At 35.4% G+C, this 16630-nt stretch overlaps 1 protein-coding gene across 3 annotated transcripts in view; it reads right to left on the reverse strand.

Annotated features, from left to right (window-relative positions):
• The window catches only part of ABCA13 (ATP binding cassette subfamily A member 13), a 200360-nt gene that overhangs the window by 117222 nt on the left and 66508 nt on the right, over nucleotides 1-16630 (reverse strand). For all 3 annotated transcript variants that reach the window (XM_037381325.1, XM_037381324.1, XM_037381326.1), the window contains exons 27-33: nucleotides 13596-13709; nucleotides 12531-12621; nucleotides 6863-7039; nucleotides 4504-4804; nucleotides 3558-3672; nucleotides 1984-2313; nucleotides 16-85 (exon numbers count right to left, since the gene is read on the reverse strand). In XM_037381325.1, coding sequence (XP_037237222.1) covers nucleotides 16-85; nucleotides 1984-2313; nucleotides 3558-3672; nucleotides 4504-4804; nucleotides 6863-7039; nucleotides 12531-12621; nucleotides 13596-13709 — 1198 coding nt within the window. The remainder of the gene's footprint in view (nucleotides 1-15; nucleotides 86-1983; nucleotides 2314-3557; nucleotides 3673-4503; nucleotides 4805-6862; nucleotides 7040-12530; nucleotides 12622-13595; nucleotides 13710-16630) is intronic.

Consider the following 16630-nt stretch of genomic DNA (forward strand, 5'->3'; position numbering starts at 1 on the left):
AACTGGTGAGCTTACCTATTTCTTGGCCCTCAAAGAATGTAATGAAAAATACTCCTTGCCCAAAGGCAGTTGTAGAAAGAAGACACTACAACACCAAAGGAGAAACAGGATGTGAACATCAAATAAAATTTCATTAACAAGCTCCATGAAATAAAATATTTTGTGACACTAAAAGCAAGCACAAAGTAAACAGACCTTTGTTTCACATTGACTAATCGTCATTATTTTCTTTTACATTTTAACAATTCTGTTCCACATACTGCAGTAGTATTTGCTCCACCTTAAAGAGCACCATTGATCTAGTTATTAATATTGGAAAGCATTATTTAACTTTATAACAAGTTATAGACCATCATAAATCTAGCGTATACTGAAAATTTATAATACATAACACTGTAAAGGCAAGCAAATAAATATAATTTCTATAGTAAAAGCAGTGCTCCTACTCCTTTTTGTAAGACCAGAACTCAAGAAGAGACAGAAGCAGAAGGAACACACACACCGGGTCCTATATGCTGAGACAGCATCTTTGTGCAAGGCAATAACATTTGACTTCCAAGAAGCAACATAATCATGCTGTATCACAAAACTACAAAATGGAAAACAAGCAAGTTAGTGTGATGTAGCATAACAAGGAAGTGTGACTGTTGATCAGTGGAAAAACACTGGTGAGCTCATAAAGGTTGATGGGGAGATCCAAAACACTACTGCAATTAAAGTGTTACTCAGTGACAAAGTTCTGCAGTTTGAGAGTGAGCTGAAACAGAAGATCATTTTATCTTATTTCAAAATAATGCAATTAAATACTTTTTCTGCAATATTTGACACAAAAGGAATGCATCCTGCCAGCTGTATGAAGCAAAAAGTATAACATAGGCTGCTACTTAGAAAAAATTCAAAAACATTAGCGGCATGGATTACATTTTTGTACAGAGAAGTTAATGCTAATTACCATCAACTGAGTTTCTGCCTTTTACATTGCTAAGGTTTCATTATCTCACTTGATGGCCTCTCCTCTCTCTTCAAAAATTGTTACCTTTTTCACATGCTGCTGCCTCTGATTTTCAGCAAATGCAGGATATCTGAAGAGTTTTGAAATAAATTATTTTAAAGTGTGCAAATTATCTGATTCATACTTTTCCCTCTCTGTGGCCCAAAGGAGGGGTGAAAAAAAGCAACAGAAAAAAAATAATTAATTCCACCCTGTCTGTTTATGCCTGAATTCTGTAGTCTTACATCTTGCTTACTTGTATGCAAAGAACCAATATATTTTATCTGACCAACTGACACTGAAAAAGCAACCATATTTTTTAATAGTTTATGAATTATTCCACCAGGTTAATTTGGTATGTGAGTTATTTTGAAAGAGTGAAGCCATAATGTGAAATACGGTTTGCATTGTATGATGGTGTATTTGATGACCCAATCAGGGATATAGTATATTAAGACAATGCAAAGACATAAAACAGCACATGGTGTAAATAAAACAGGAAAGGACATGGAAGAACTGACACCAAAGAAACATATTACCTCAGACTAGCTATATGTATAGCTAGATAAACACTAGACAAATTTCCAATCTAATCCCCAATTGTACTCAATAGAGGATCAATCACTAGTTTTTGTCCAAACAAATAATGACTTTCAGGAGTGGCATGTCACCAGGTGTGCTTGAAAGTACAGTAACATTAAAAATTTTTTGACATCAAAACGTAAAGAGAACTTCTGAGCATGAGGAATGCAACCTCCTTATATTTTCTGTAGGTTTACAAAATTTCCTTAAGAATTTCTTTTTTATTCCTCTGTACGTTCAAAACATTTTCTCAATTTGGTATTTATTAATTGACTTATTTCCAGTGAAACAGAAAAGCAAACAGAAACCTGGGGAAAAAAATAAGTGAATTACAGTCTAAAGTTCAAAACTATGGAAAACCCACAGCATGATTGGAGAGGAAAAATTAGAAAAGGAAAATAAATATTTACCATTATAATCTGGCTGATGAAACTCAACTGGTTCTGCAAGACCAACAAAACTATGTAGGGTAAAAAACTGATCATATATACAAGGCTGGCACACAGAGCTGCTGTGTCAGCACTGCTAAAAAATGCTCCCAAAAAATAGCTTAACATAATAACTGTAGCTCCAAAATCCAGGAGAAAAAGGAAGATGAGGAAGCCATTGCTATAAGCAAAGATACCACTTGCTTTTAAAATAATGGCCAGAGCACAGCTGCTTATTGTGAGCACAATGACATTCTCCAGAAACCAAGCAAAGAAATGAACGGCTGGATGCACACCCATTGTCTTCATATACTGCAAGACAGCACAGCAAAGCAAGTTAAGGTTAGGAAACAAATTTTCTTCTTCTCTTAACATGTTACCACCAAGACACTACTAGCTCCTGAATGATGTAATTTTCCCATTAAATTACTACTTTCTTCTCTCTTTTCCTGTGTTACCCCTTCTGCTGCTTTCTCCTGGAACCACGTTCTGAGCAGGGCTGCCTCTGAGCTTATCACATATTAACATGAGGAATACCAGTGCTCAGGCACAACCCTTATGCGTAGGTTGCACCACCAGATGTCAGATTACTGGGTCCTCCGGTGAGGAGTTCGCCTTTTTATACTCTAAAAAGTAGTGAAGGTATCTACAGCGCTGTATAAGCAAATGTTTTTTTCCCAGCCTGTTGCTGAACTAAAAGTAACATATGGATATGTTTGTAAACCTTTAAGTATTAGCATGCAAATAATAATTTAGCCAGGTATGATGTATTACCCTTCTTTCTTTTTTTTTTTTTTTTTTTAAAAAAAAAAAAAAAAAAGCTTTTGGAAACAAGCCAATGCTACTTATGAAACATTTTTCATATGATGATGAATATTAAGTTTATTAAGTTGATTTAATATTTTAAAGCATTTTTAAAACAATAAGGCCTATATTAGAACACAAAGTCTAGAGAAATTAGATAATTTCCCAGATTAAAAGAAGCTTACTCTAGCAGTCTAAAGGCCAGTATAATTCTTCCAAAAAAGTATATTTGTCCATATAGAAAACTTATCATAAACCCCCTGTCCTTCCATATGCTTAGCACATGCTAGGACTAGCCTTTGATATAACCAAATAATTTTCGCTTTTTTTCTGTATCATCCTCCCTTATATTTCTGAGAATTACACAATATATGGAAAAAAAATAATTTGGTATAGGAAGTTTTATCATTTTAGACCATGTATAGAAAAACATGAAAAATAATCCCAAATAAAAATCATTCTAATCACAAGGACTTTTCCCAAAAAACAGTTTCCAGCTTCACGTTTTATGGATGTTTTGCTTGTTGCTTTTTGTCTCAGAGACAATACTTGCATATTAAGAAGACTGATGCTTAAACAATGGTTGTGAATCTGAGTTGGCAGGTAGAACTAAAACCTACTGCTCAGAGGAAACAAGTGAAAACAAAGCCAGCTGGATTATAAATACATAAACATACTTCAAAGTTTAAGTTTTGTATTACAGTACACTTTAATACATACATTTTATTTTCAGAGGCTAATCTGCCTCTTACCTCTTCTAGATGAATTTCTCTTTCATAAACCAGTTTGCGAACCATGCCAGCAACTGAAACCATCCATGTTAACATCATCATAAGCGGGAAAAAAAACCCTATATTGTTCAAGAATCTATGAAAGAACATATATGCAGAGTTATTAACCCCCAAAGGTAAAATACTTTTTAGCAGAATGCTAATAGATTAATACTGGGACTATTCTCAAAGTATGCACAAATAAGATCTGACATGAGTAATAAGGTTGATTCTTGTTCTGGTTAGAATTGCTTATTTTTCATGGAAGAAGCTAAATATATGTATTAGTACTATAAAGTTTTATTAGTATTTGTCAACAGTACAACTGATGTAATCATTCTTCAGGGCTCCATTCAAAGTTAAACAAAGTTCAGGTTTGTTTCTACGGCAAAATAATATATTTGGACAGTAGGGAATACCAAGAGCCAGTCAACTTTTGCTCCACTTTAACAGATATATTACCACTAAGTTTTAATTCTAATACTCAGGATGTTTGCATGGTTTTACAAAGAACATTTCTACACTATTTTTTTTTCTTCATCAACTTATGCTGTATTATAACACATACCAGGGATTAATTTACAGTTTGTGTACAGGACAACTAAGGATGGAAAGTGGGTTTCTTAGCATAATCTAATTTAGTTGCACCATATTTTGACACGGTCTCTGTCCAGCAGACTACTCCACAGTATAGCCACCAACAGCTCATCAGGGGTCATTTGCCAGACAGAAGTTGCATAATCTGTTGTGGTCACAGCTGTTAAACAACATTTGCTATGCTGTAACATCTGGTATTGAACATACTGGTTCAGTCTTGTGCTGAGATACACACATTCACCCACTACAAAGACCTAGTAGTTTCCCAAGTCCTCTAGTATTAATCTAATAAGGATAATATACTGAATTAAAAAGCTGAAAGTTTACTTACAGATCACTGGTATGACAAGGGTAAGGCATGGCTTGCACCTGAATGGATGGCTCTAAGGTATTTGTCCCAGTCTGTGCTGAAATAATTGCCCTTTCAATCATGTCTTGGAGAGGAATAAAGATGTGGTTGTATTTAAACCCATCAGCTGGCAATTTCTGTGGATGAGATTTCCACGCTGGGTTTTTAATCAAATCTGTTCTCATGCTGTAGAGAACACTTGTTCTAATTGTATATGAAATGTGTCGTGGAAGGAGATTGCTAGAATCTTGTGTCTTGTTCTTTGGTGTATCAAAGATGATACCTGCCACAAGAAGAAAAAGAGCTTCATACCCAAGCTTACATGATTTATGCCATTTACACAGCTAACTCATGGCCAATTACCATATGATAGTAGGATACATTCACCTTTCATGGCAGGCCTCTAAAATTTCTTGACCCCCCAACACAAGAATGGTAGGTTTCATAGAGACTTAAATTTTTTACATTCATAAATATGAAATGTAGAAGATTATTCACATAATAAATGTGTTTGCAACAACCATTTTTATCTGAGAAAATTCCTTCTCAATTTGTTGCTTTGAATTGCATTTTATTCTTTTTATATCCAGATTTAACTCGTTCTTTGGGACTGATCTCAATTCTACAGTGAAAGCAGTAGCCATAAAATTTGTCCATCAAAGGATAACAACCCCTGGAAGTGGGTGATAAAGTAAACAGTACCAACACACTAAAATTTACTCTGATTTTTAATTTCTGAATCAATTTTAAAACTTCTGTTTTAGCACAGCAGAATTTGCATGTTTATTTTCTCTAGCTTTGTGTAAAAAAAAAAAAAAAAAAAAAAAAAAAGCAGGTGAAAGCTTAATTGTAGATGAAAAGATGAAGATACATCTGTACCAATACAGCAGATTGGTTGGTATTTTCTTTCTGGATGACCCAGATTTTTTAAGACTTCTTGATGAATGTAAAATTTTGACCTTTTTCCTCTTCTGTAAAGCTTATTTTTTCAACTGACCAATCTCATTTTCCTATTTATGCAAAACATTTAGTTTCCCAAGACATTTCATGAAGCTATGAAACTATAAAAAAAGCAAGCAAAGAAAATTCTGTTTATTCTGTTTTAGTTTTATACCTTACTGTGGAAAGGTAAGGCCCAGATATGCCTATATCTGAGCATGTAGTATTGGCATATTGGACTCATTAGGTCCCTTAAAATGCCATTTTACCGATTTAAGCATATAAAGAGATTATAAGGCCACAGTACTGAAAAAAAACTCCCAAGAAATGTTAGCTTATGTTAGCATATGACCCTTCCCTATGTAAACAGAAGCAAAATGGATCTAGAACTTGACAATTCAGTTTTTGAGGGTCAAGATCTATCCATCTCTTCCCCTGAAAAGGCAAAAAATTTCACCCCCTCAAAGTACTCCTGAGAAATTTTCCTTATATCATGGTATGGCCTGTCGCTTTTGTATTGTTGGAGGGCGGTCATTTCCATATTCTGCAAATGGGGGTACTGTGCAGGTTGTAGAACAAACATAGGATTCCAGACTAAGTAGTTTCATTCTCTGGAACTGTTTAGACATGTCTTTTCTTGTGTACTTACAGGAGTCTGGGGAGACAATAAAAATCAACAGGGGGGAAAAACATGGCACACTTTATGAAGACTTAAATGGGGCTCTCTTTTGGAAAGGCTAGATGCAACTTAAAACATTTTATGCAAGAAAAGAAAGCATGTGCAACAAGAAAAATATTCTTGTCTTTTAAACTTCTGTACAGTTAATTGAATCTCATCAATAAGAATATAATGCAGGAAAAGGATAGACAGTAGAATCCCAGGGAAGAAAAGAGATATATCTGTTGCTTAATAATTTATTTGCTTTGAATAAACAAGCTAATTTCTCTGAGGTGTTGGTTTAAGAATAAAACTTACCAAAAAAAAACCCTTCCTTTGCTTCATTTTGAAAAAACAAGAATATAAAAATTAAAATTAGAAAGGATGTAAACTATGATCTCATCATAATAATTAATCAAGTCTCCTTAGTACTATACAATTTTCAGCTTTTTTGTTCTATTTTAAACATTTATGACTATTCTTTTCAACATTTTGTTAGAAATAACAGACTTCATGGATTCGTTTGGCAATTCCACAATTAAAACAACATAATTAGTCTTTACAATATATATTACAGCATTCAAATGTTAGGGAATACCTCTTAAGGTAAACGTATTTTATTTTGCCTGTATTATATGTGTTTTAATACATAATGTGAAGCTGTGTAAGTTTAACCTACCTTATCAATAAACATAGACAACTACAAAGTCTGATGTCAATATGAATTTTAATTAAGGTACTTACTAGCTAAAAAATTGTTTTGCTGCATGAGTTCATGAGCCTTCTCCTCCAATTTCTCAACAGAGTCAAAAGGCTGGAAACGGTCCAGTAACACACAGGAAGAGATATTTACTACAAGCTGTGACAACAGGTCAATCTGTTTACTTGCTGAGCTGTTAAGCATCTTGTTCATCATAGTTTCTAAGATGAGGAAATAAATTTGACTTCCTTAGTTTTAATGATCAGAACAGAAAGGTATGTTCTCAGTTGCACATCCTATAAGAGTAAATACCCTTTGTATTAAAAAAAAAGGAAGAAGTTTTAAAACCATAGGAATTTTAGTGTGAACTTGTGGAAGCATAGTTCATGTTTCAGTGGCTTTTATAAGTCTTCAGCTATGTCTTCCCTCAATTTCAGAGCAACAAAAATGTAACAAATTCTAATAAAGTTCTAGAAATAGACCACATCCTTGAAGCTGCAGGACTTAACATTTCCCGATCTTTCCGTAACTACTCACACAAATACAAGTTACTATACTTCAAACATCACAACAGAGATCTTTTTCATCCAGCAATATATTTGCTAGTTCTTTCCTTGACACTGCAAATATCGTTGTATAGGGGGTAAGAGTTTTGACTCGAGCTCTACATTTAAAAAGCATCTGAAAAAACCTACAACCCCTCTATTTTTACTTTGATCCTTTCTATGGATCCAGAATGAATGTATACCTTAAAGCCTGGTTCCCAAAACTGCTGACCTTTGGAGGAATTCAGATCTCCATACATTGGTAGAGAATGTAGAGAGAGTGTTATATTCTTATGTCTGAGAGAACAACCAGGATAGCATGGTCTAGAAACAGTCTTAACTCATCTGGATTTAATGGAAACATCTGAATTTCTCAGGTAATAAACAATATTATAAAACATCCAACACAGATTTCCATCATAAATTTTTCAAGATTCACTTGGAGATATAGGCTTTAAAAAGGATAGGTGATGACCTCATTTGATAACAGTGGTGACAGATAAATCTGAATCATCGATGTTATTCAGCATCCGTATAGGGAAATAGGAAGGTAGATAAGTGGGAAAATGCATGGAGTAGTCTGAGGAACAGACATGATTACGAGTGAGAAAGGATAAAGAACACAAGAAAAAAGTTGAGGAACTGATAGTCTAGAACTCAGAAGACAGGCAAGCAAAGACAAGGTGAATTCATGGGTTGAGTGAAAACAGAGCCAAATGTAGAAACTTCAAGTCTTATTTACTGCTATCCTTGAGGAAGACAACAAAGGAAATATCTGTGCTGCTACTTTTTTTGCAGCATTAGAGAGAATAGAATATTCCTAACATTAAGTAGTAGGGTTAAGCTTTCATATATATATGTATTCGTATATGCCTATGTGTTTGTGTGTAACTATATATAACCCTATACATATATATACACACACAAAAAAACCCAAAACCACCAGAGATCTCTTTACCAGCTGATCTTTGAAAGACCTTAATTTGAAATCAGTAATTAACCAAAACACCTTCTCTCTTATGGATTAAACTATTGAACATTTTAGCATAAGAAATACCAACTAGATTGCTGTTTGCTTGGAGTATGGCATATTTAACTGTTTCTGGAAGCAAAATACTGTCTTTCACAATGTGCATGAATTTCGGTACTCTAGTATAGAAATAACACATATATATGAACTGATACAATCCATAGGAATGTTTTAGAATGAACATCTATAGAATTGCCTATCTTGTATTTTTCCCATTTATAAATGTAGGAATTACAAATAAAAAACTCAGCAAATCTGTTTTTACTATTATCATCATCATACTTCGTTACATACCAACTCAGCCCTCATCTTCCACTTAGCTTGTTTAACTTATGATTAAGTTACTGGGAGAAAATATTTCTGGTTTATGTAAATCTACCAGGTAGAAGTGCTATTTAAGTAAAAGGTTGCAAGATTAATAAATTGTAATAAACCAGCAATGAATGAATTTAGGTCAGAAATTAGGAGAAGGTTTTTAGTTATCAGACTGTTTTGGTGATGGCATAGTTTTCAGTGGTGATGATAGAGCTATTTGTTTCCAGCTTTCCATATACACATAAAACTATTTCATTTCAATGAGGGCAGTAGAGCTGTAGCATGGAGGAAAGCTGCCTGATTTTTTTCTACCCTGGTTGTTACATCCCAGGTCACAGGTAGCCCTCTATAAGGGAAATCCCTGTGAAAAACATATCTGGGAGAAATCACAGAAGTAGTACAAGAAAGAGACTCAGCAAGCAAGAATCCAAAAGAAGACCCTGCAGCACAGCTGCCTCCCAGTGCTTCTTGAAAGGTTCATAAGGACTGTGGCCAGCAAGGAGCTCACAAGCTCTTGTGGGACAGAGTTTGTATAAAGTTGGCGGCACCCAGGAAATGACTGCAGATTACAGAGTCAGAAAGCAAGCATAGAGGAATAGAGTTGCCTTGCCAACACAAAGCTAGCTTAGAAGGTAAAGAGTTTAAAAAGAAAACCACAAACTTTTTTGCCCTCAGTTAAATATTTATTTTGTTCCAGGTGAGTAAAACTGGCACAGTAACCCTGAAGAACTGTTTTAGAAATTGATAACTTTGCGAGGTCTTATGCATAATAATTTTATAGGGGTTGGAAGAGTGCTACATCAATCCACTCTGTGTCCCCAACACTTTGCAGCAGGAATAGCAGGGTTAATAAGATGTCACTAAGACTGTTAACCATTTTTATAGCATTGTGGAAAAGTTAAAAAAAAAATACAAACACAAACATCTTGGATTTGAGCATAATTAGAATTTATCTTAATGTGAGGGTAGATGTAATAAACCAAGGGAATGTTTGCTTTAGTTAAAAGAAAAATACATAATCACACAGATTAGGTGACTTTAGAAAACCTCAGCTTTGGATAGAAATAAACAGATTGTGAGTGGTAAACCCAATAACATATATGGATTCGTTTAGGACTTTAATTGGATCCAAGTAAGATAATTACAGGACTAAAAGTAAAAAGCTGATGCAGTATAAGAGTAATGATTAAAAAAAAAAAAACCCACACATAAGAACAGAGGTTTACAGTAACAGCTGCACATGATTATAGACTAATAAACTGAACAAAGAAAGCATACAAAACCAACACAAAAATAAGAGGGCATAGTTGTTTTTCAAAAACCAAAATGACAAAGTGAATCTGTAAATATAAGTGTAATCAAAGTGTAAATGCAGAAGAGTGCTTTGGCACCTTGGACATATCAGCTTGACAAAGGCATAAATGCTATTGCTATAGCCCATATTGATTTGCATTTTTTTATATGATGTTAATTTTCTTGGCTGTATTCCATTAAAATAAAGAAATTCTAGTTTCATAAGCCATTCTACTAAAATGATTTCCTGTACTCACCATCCAAGACTGTTGACCATTTATTACATATTTTCACATACCCTTAGCTCTCATAAAAATCTATAGCTTGAGAAACACATGCACATGTGATGATGTTGTCTGCAACAGTGAAGATGGACCTGATAAGTCCAGAGATCTTGATACCTACTTAATGAAATATTGTTTGCCCGTAACCTATCATGTAGCTCCCAGTGTTAGATCCAAACAAAATCCATCTCCTACTCAACTAATATATTGAGATAGTTATATTTCCAGCAGGCCTTGTGGGCTGAGAGACTTGCTCTTTCCTCCCTCTTATCTTTCAAACTATGTGGTTCTGTGTGTGGGGTTTTCAGTTGTATTGTGATCCAGCTTCACCATTAGAGGTGTGCTGTGCCTGACCCAGACTAGACAACAGTTCAGTGATTAAGAAAATCTTCCTGAGATGTAAGGAATTCAAATTTGAGTCCCTAATCTAAGGAGGATACTGAGCCCAGGCTCTTACTTTCTGGCTTGAATTCTGGGCAACATGTGCCATTTTTCTCAGTGCAAGTAAGTTCAGCTAGTCCTAGCCTTCAAACAGAGCCAAATCAAGGCCAGTTTCAAATAAATCTCACATCCTGCATGCAAAAGAAAATCCAAGAACTTCATCTCACATCAACCATGACAGAACCAGCTCAGGAAAGTAGTACAATTTAAGTGAAAAACACTTCATTATTTACAATCTCTCAGGAGCTTTTGTCTGTCTCCTGTGGAAAGGCAGGTACAGAAATCCAATAAAAGCTGCACTTCAGGTACATTTATTAGTTTATTTTAGCTCTAGACTAAAAAATCTTTGACTGTAGAGCAGACTTCATAACCTATATTGCTGTAATGTCCATTTATTCCAGCACTGAGGGCCACACAGCCCCTTTATGGGAGCTTATGGGAGCTCATCACTTCTCTTCTCCAACAAATGACTGGAACAGATTTGTGTCTGGTTCATAGTTATCCTAACACTCATTGATAACAAACTACACAGATCGGTCCTCTCTACCACTATCCTCCTTTAGAAAGCACCCAGTTCCCTTTGTATATGATGCTATACTACCTGTTACTGGATTTTATCCCACTTTTCTCTCTTTCTGGTCCTCAAAATCATGAACTTTTCTTAAATGATGTTAGACTCTACATTGGTATGGACAATTCCTTCTGGCACATGTCAGCAATCATTTTAATTATCATGCACCTACCTTACTGACAGCAGGCCATATTGATTTTTTGTCACCTACCAAATTCTTCTAAAAGTAACTTGAATTTCCAACGTTATCCTGTCTCTTCTTCTCCTTAAATCCCTGTATACCCAAAATTACTCATCATAATCTCCACGTCCTCCATTATAAACTGTTCCCCTTGGGATACCTGTCTGGCCCTGGAGGACATACTCTCTACTCCTGGAGGTCTGACTACCAGGGCTCAGCACCAATGCAGGAAGGGTGCATGGCTGTGACCCAGGGGGACACTGCTGGACAGCCCTGTGCAGATGCCCAAGCCAGGGCCACTGCTTTTCCATGTTGCACAGAACTGTGGCTGGGCCTGCCCCAGGCTGCAGATCTCACCACATCACAACTTGGCTGTGGACCTGGCCATGGACCTGCCAGTCTGGACCCAGACCCCCTACCCACAGGGTGATATCCTGGCCTGGCCTCAGCATCACCCCACATGGCCCCACTCAGCCATGCCAGGGGCTGGGTCTGACCCTGGTTAGTCTCTGCTGATCTGAACCCAAACTTGCCACCCTCTGATTTTAATTGTATCTCAAGCTTTTCTGAGGCTTAAGGAGACTACATGAAAGTAATCCTCAAATAAAAGGAGAAAAAAAATACAGACCCCTTTTGATTAAACACACTGTATCCAATCTCATTTTCTATTTATTTCCATTTAAAGTATATAGATTTCCTTCAAAATCTGCTACAAAGATTTACTACTAATGGAACTGTGGCTACTGGGATTACTTCTCCCTACTCCTTTTAAGTATAGCCCCTGTGTTTATAACTCTCCCATGACAGTTTGCCACTTCTAACTTGTTACCAGATTTTTGAAGTCTTTCAATATTTTGAAATGCAAATTAACCATTCACTCAGAAGAAAAAAGACAATTAGAAATATTTGAGACTAACTGAAGAAGAGAATTTAAAGTCTAGTACTTTAATACTATTTAAGTAGATAAAACCTTCAATTACAAGTGAACATAGCTCTAAGTTCAAGTTAAAGTCTTATAAGCGTAATCAGTACATGTACTTTTATGTACATACCGTATACTTGCATTTTTTTAAAGAGTTTTTCCATGTCAATATCCAAATTCGTTTCTAGAAAGTGCTTTATGAAATTGCTTTGCAGTGCTTCCTAAAATGAAAAGTGTTAGATGTTACATCAGGTTCATTGTCTCTAAAGAAATGTAAAATATAAGTATGCATTCATGCTCAATTCTATGACCAAGATTTCCTGCATAACACTGGAGAAGTCACTTAGCCTCTCCATGTCTTCAGTCTTCCCCTCTTAACAGGCTAACTCCAAATTAACACTAGCAATAGCAAAATAAATATCTTAAAAGAACTGGCATTTGGGAATTCCTTTTACATTATTTTAGCTTCATTACTTCATTTGCCAGGTTCTAAGGGGGGAAAAAATTGCTACCTCTACAAAAGCATCCTGAGATCTGCCAGTCTAATGAATGATTAGTGACATCATTCCTTAACTGAACTTAAAAGTAATAGCTCAATTGATATGTATGGGCCATGACTGGATTCTGCTTTTTTCTTAAAGTAGTAAAAAAAATACTCCTAAAGTGTAAAATTTTCCTGAAGTGTAACAGCCATGCATGTTTTCACAAGTCAACCATGGCAAAACTAAATTTTATTGGGGAAAAAAGGAAAAGGACACAAATATGTAGAATGGGGAAAACCCCAGTAACAAAAATGCTCTTTATTTTTAGTCAGTATTTCCTATATCAGGGGTTTTTTTATCAGTTGCACACATTGTTGGAAAATAGCAAGTGATAAACAAGCAAGTTCCAGAAAATATTTTATTTCCTACAATCTTACATTTATTTTAAGTAACTGCATAAAGCTTTTAGGTGTACTTATTTCCCTTATTGCCTGGTAATACTGGATATAGTGAAGTAACATTGCTTTTAAGTTTTTTCACCTCAGAATTTTTTCAGTATCACACTGTAGGCTCATAACCTAAAGCTAATCTGCCTCTTTTTCAGCTCTTTTTAAACCTGACGCCAGATAGATATGCAGTTTTACATGTACAGAAATTCTGTCCAGGTGACATAGCAAACTGGAAAATAGGCAGCCCTCCCACAGTTCACCAACCTGCAGCCGTGAGACTGTAAGGACATTTCCACTGGTTTTAAAAACCTCAGACATCCTAAGCCATGTCTCAGAATAAGTCTTCAAGTTTTCCACAAAAGCAAAAGTGAAATTAGCCTGGGAAAAAGAATACATGGAGACAAATGAAGTAAAAACTGTGCACAGCAAATCTTAAAAACGGGAAAAACTGGCATGCTTCAGATCTTCTGCAATTTCTTTCCATTTCACTTTGATAGTCAGCAGTAAGGATATCAATGTTTTCATTGTCCTACTTAAGAAAAGTATTTGTTGCAGTCTCGAGATATCAAGTAAATCAAAGAAAATTATTCCTGCAGCATGTATGTTTTCTACTTGAAGTATCATAAAGACCTCTATTTTGTAATGTCTCTTTCATACAGAGTATCATAGAGGTGTTTCAGAGAGACAGGAAAAAAAAGAAAAAGAATAGGACATACTCAAAAGAAAGCCTCTACAGAACTTGTAGGTCTTTTATTCAAGCTACTTTGACCAAATATAAAAGTGAAAGCTGGAAGCATGGTGTGGGCAATAAATTGAAGTGACCAATAAATCAATTTCAAAATACTCTCACACAGGAAGACTTGAGTATAGCAACATAGTCTCTGTCCCAGTCGAACCTAAGCTACAATTTCTCTCTTAGCCACTAGCAAACAACGACCATTTTTTTCTAGCCTGTTTTAAACAGATCACAAGTATACTCAAGTTTAGAAAACACTGCAGTATCTTTTTGTTTAAATTGGTGTTATGAGTCACAGAAGTGCATTTAAGAACAATCCAGCATTGTTATTATGGTAGAGATCATGACATTTCCCAGCAAAGAGTGTCTGCAATGAGTTGTAAACTCCAATTTGGGACCATACTATTTGCAGTAATTCCAATTGAAAGCAAACAATTTTTGCCATAGTATTTTAAGTGCCTTTTGCTAAATCTCACTCCTAACACAACATAGGAAGACCATTCGTGGTGATTCTTTTCTCCTGTTTGTAGGACAGAAGACCCAATAAGACCCTTGCAGATAATTTCATTTTTCTGAAGGAATTTATGCACTTAACTTCCATGACATTCCCCATTCCACTTTCAGAGAGAGAGTGATCCTAAATGTTAAACTAAAGTTTGGTGTCAAATCAACTAAAAAAGTTCTTCTGTTAACAAACACAGAAACCTCATGGACTGAAATCCCAGGCCTGACTCTCAGGATCATGTAACTCACTGTCCATGCATGATGATGGCAAGCAGAGGGAGACCAGAAAGGCTGCAAGCGTGGCAAACAGCCAAAATAGGAGAGTGCTATTTCTGCAGCCCAGAGCAAGCACAGGTCACACTGGAACACAAGGAGATCAAATTTTTGGACATCATTTGAAACTGTTATATCAAGCATCTTGTAAGATCTGAGCTCTACGCTTAGTCCTTTTTGACTTGATTCAGAAGAGATGGGTTTTTTTTTTATTTTTTTGCTGAAGTCACTTTCAAAGAGCTACAGTAACCACAATGTGCTTGTATTCGACCTCTTTATACAAACTATAGAAAACAAAATTACTGCAGCAGCATGGATTTTTGGAAAAGGTGAACCTTATATAATGTATAGGCTTATTTGAAAGAAATTAAAGTCAGCAAAGGTCCTGGCAAGCCTGGCCCTTGAGATTTTGGAAGCTGCAACAGTATTTGTGGGGAATATCACTTCACTGACATGTTGTTCAGTTCTTCCCTATACAGCCTTTACTGATTACAATAGGAATCAGAACGTAGGGTAAGGTGAATGTATAATCTTACACGTTATAAAGCAGCCTCTGTGATTTTGTATGCTAATGACTTGCTGGACTTAGATGTTTAATATAAAGTCTCTTCAAGTTCTCTTCTTCCTAATCAATGAAGGTTCATTAAAATAAATATTCTTGGTAACACCTAGACTGGATATTGCCTTTGATTAAAATTAGAGCTTTCAATATCACCTATGGTTTTGTCTGGATTGAATATGTCTAAGCCTCTTCCTGATGTAAGAATAAATAAAAATGGTATTTTGAGCTTATTGAACTGCCTTTATAATTACATCTTTTAACAGGCTCACAAGTCAAGTGTGCTCCTGCAAAGCTAGACGTGATAAGTTTAAAATAAGAACTTACACAACTCATTATCAATTTTTCAAATTATACTAGACAAAAAGACAGGAAACTGAACTTAATTTGCTAGTTTCCTTTCTTTCATTTCTCAATTGTCTTGCTACATTTATGTTTTTTATATACATTCTGACTGTTCCAATTACAAAGAAAGAGTACAAGGTTGTCCTAATGTGATTGCCCAAGATCAGCTCAGAATCTTTTGAAATACCAAATAGTCTCATAAGAATAGCTCCTCAGTTGCAAAAAGTACAGTTGCAAAAGCAAGGATCAAAGACATCACACATGGTCTTTGAACTCCTGGATGTCAGCTGTTACTGAACTTTTTTGCTCTCAGTCAGCACTACAGCCTGTATCTGTGATAGTCACTGTTATTCTACACAGTAGAACTGTTGACTTCTCAGAAGGTAGAACCAGCAACCTCACAGTTTAACAAAGAATCATCAGTTATACAGTCTTGAAACAAAACAGTCATATTAAAAACTTCAAGAACATAGCTTAGCTTACAAACTTTAATGTTCTTTTTAGCTTTAAACAGCTACTTTTTTTCTTCTAGTAAACAGCTGCCATGTGGTCACATAGTCTAAAGGAAATTAGAACTTCTGTCCCGATTTCAGTAGATTTGGCTGTGTAAGGGCTTACAGGGTTGGGTTTTAGTAGTTGTGTTCGAGGTACCTGGAACAATACTTTGCACTTAAATTTTATTTCTGTTCAAGCAATAGCAGATAGGCTTCTGTAATAAAATAAATTAAAAACCTGTTGAAGAAACTTTCCTACTACTTTCATATTTGCACATAAACAGATACATCCATAACTGCTTGTTAGATCTACAGGTTTAGGGGAAGGGTGAAGATGTGCATAGACAGGTTCCTGAATAAACTGATGGAACTTTTGTGAGCTTGAGAA

Source organism: Falco rusticolus, chromosome 3 (genome assembly GCF_015220075.1).
Source record: "Falco rusticolus isolate bFalRus1 chromosome 3, bFalRus1.pri, whole genome shotgun sequence".
NCBI lineage: Eukaryota > Metazoa > Chordata > Aves > Falconiformes > Falconidae > Falco > Falco rusticolus.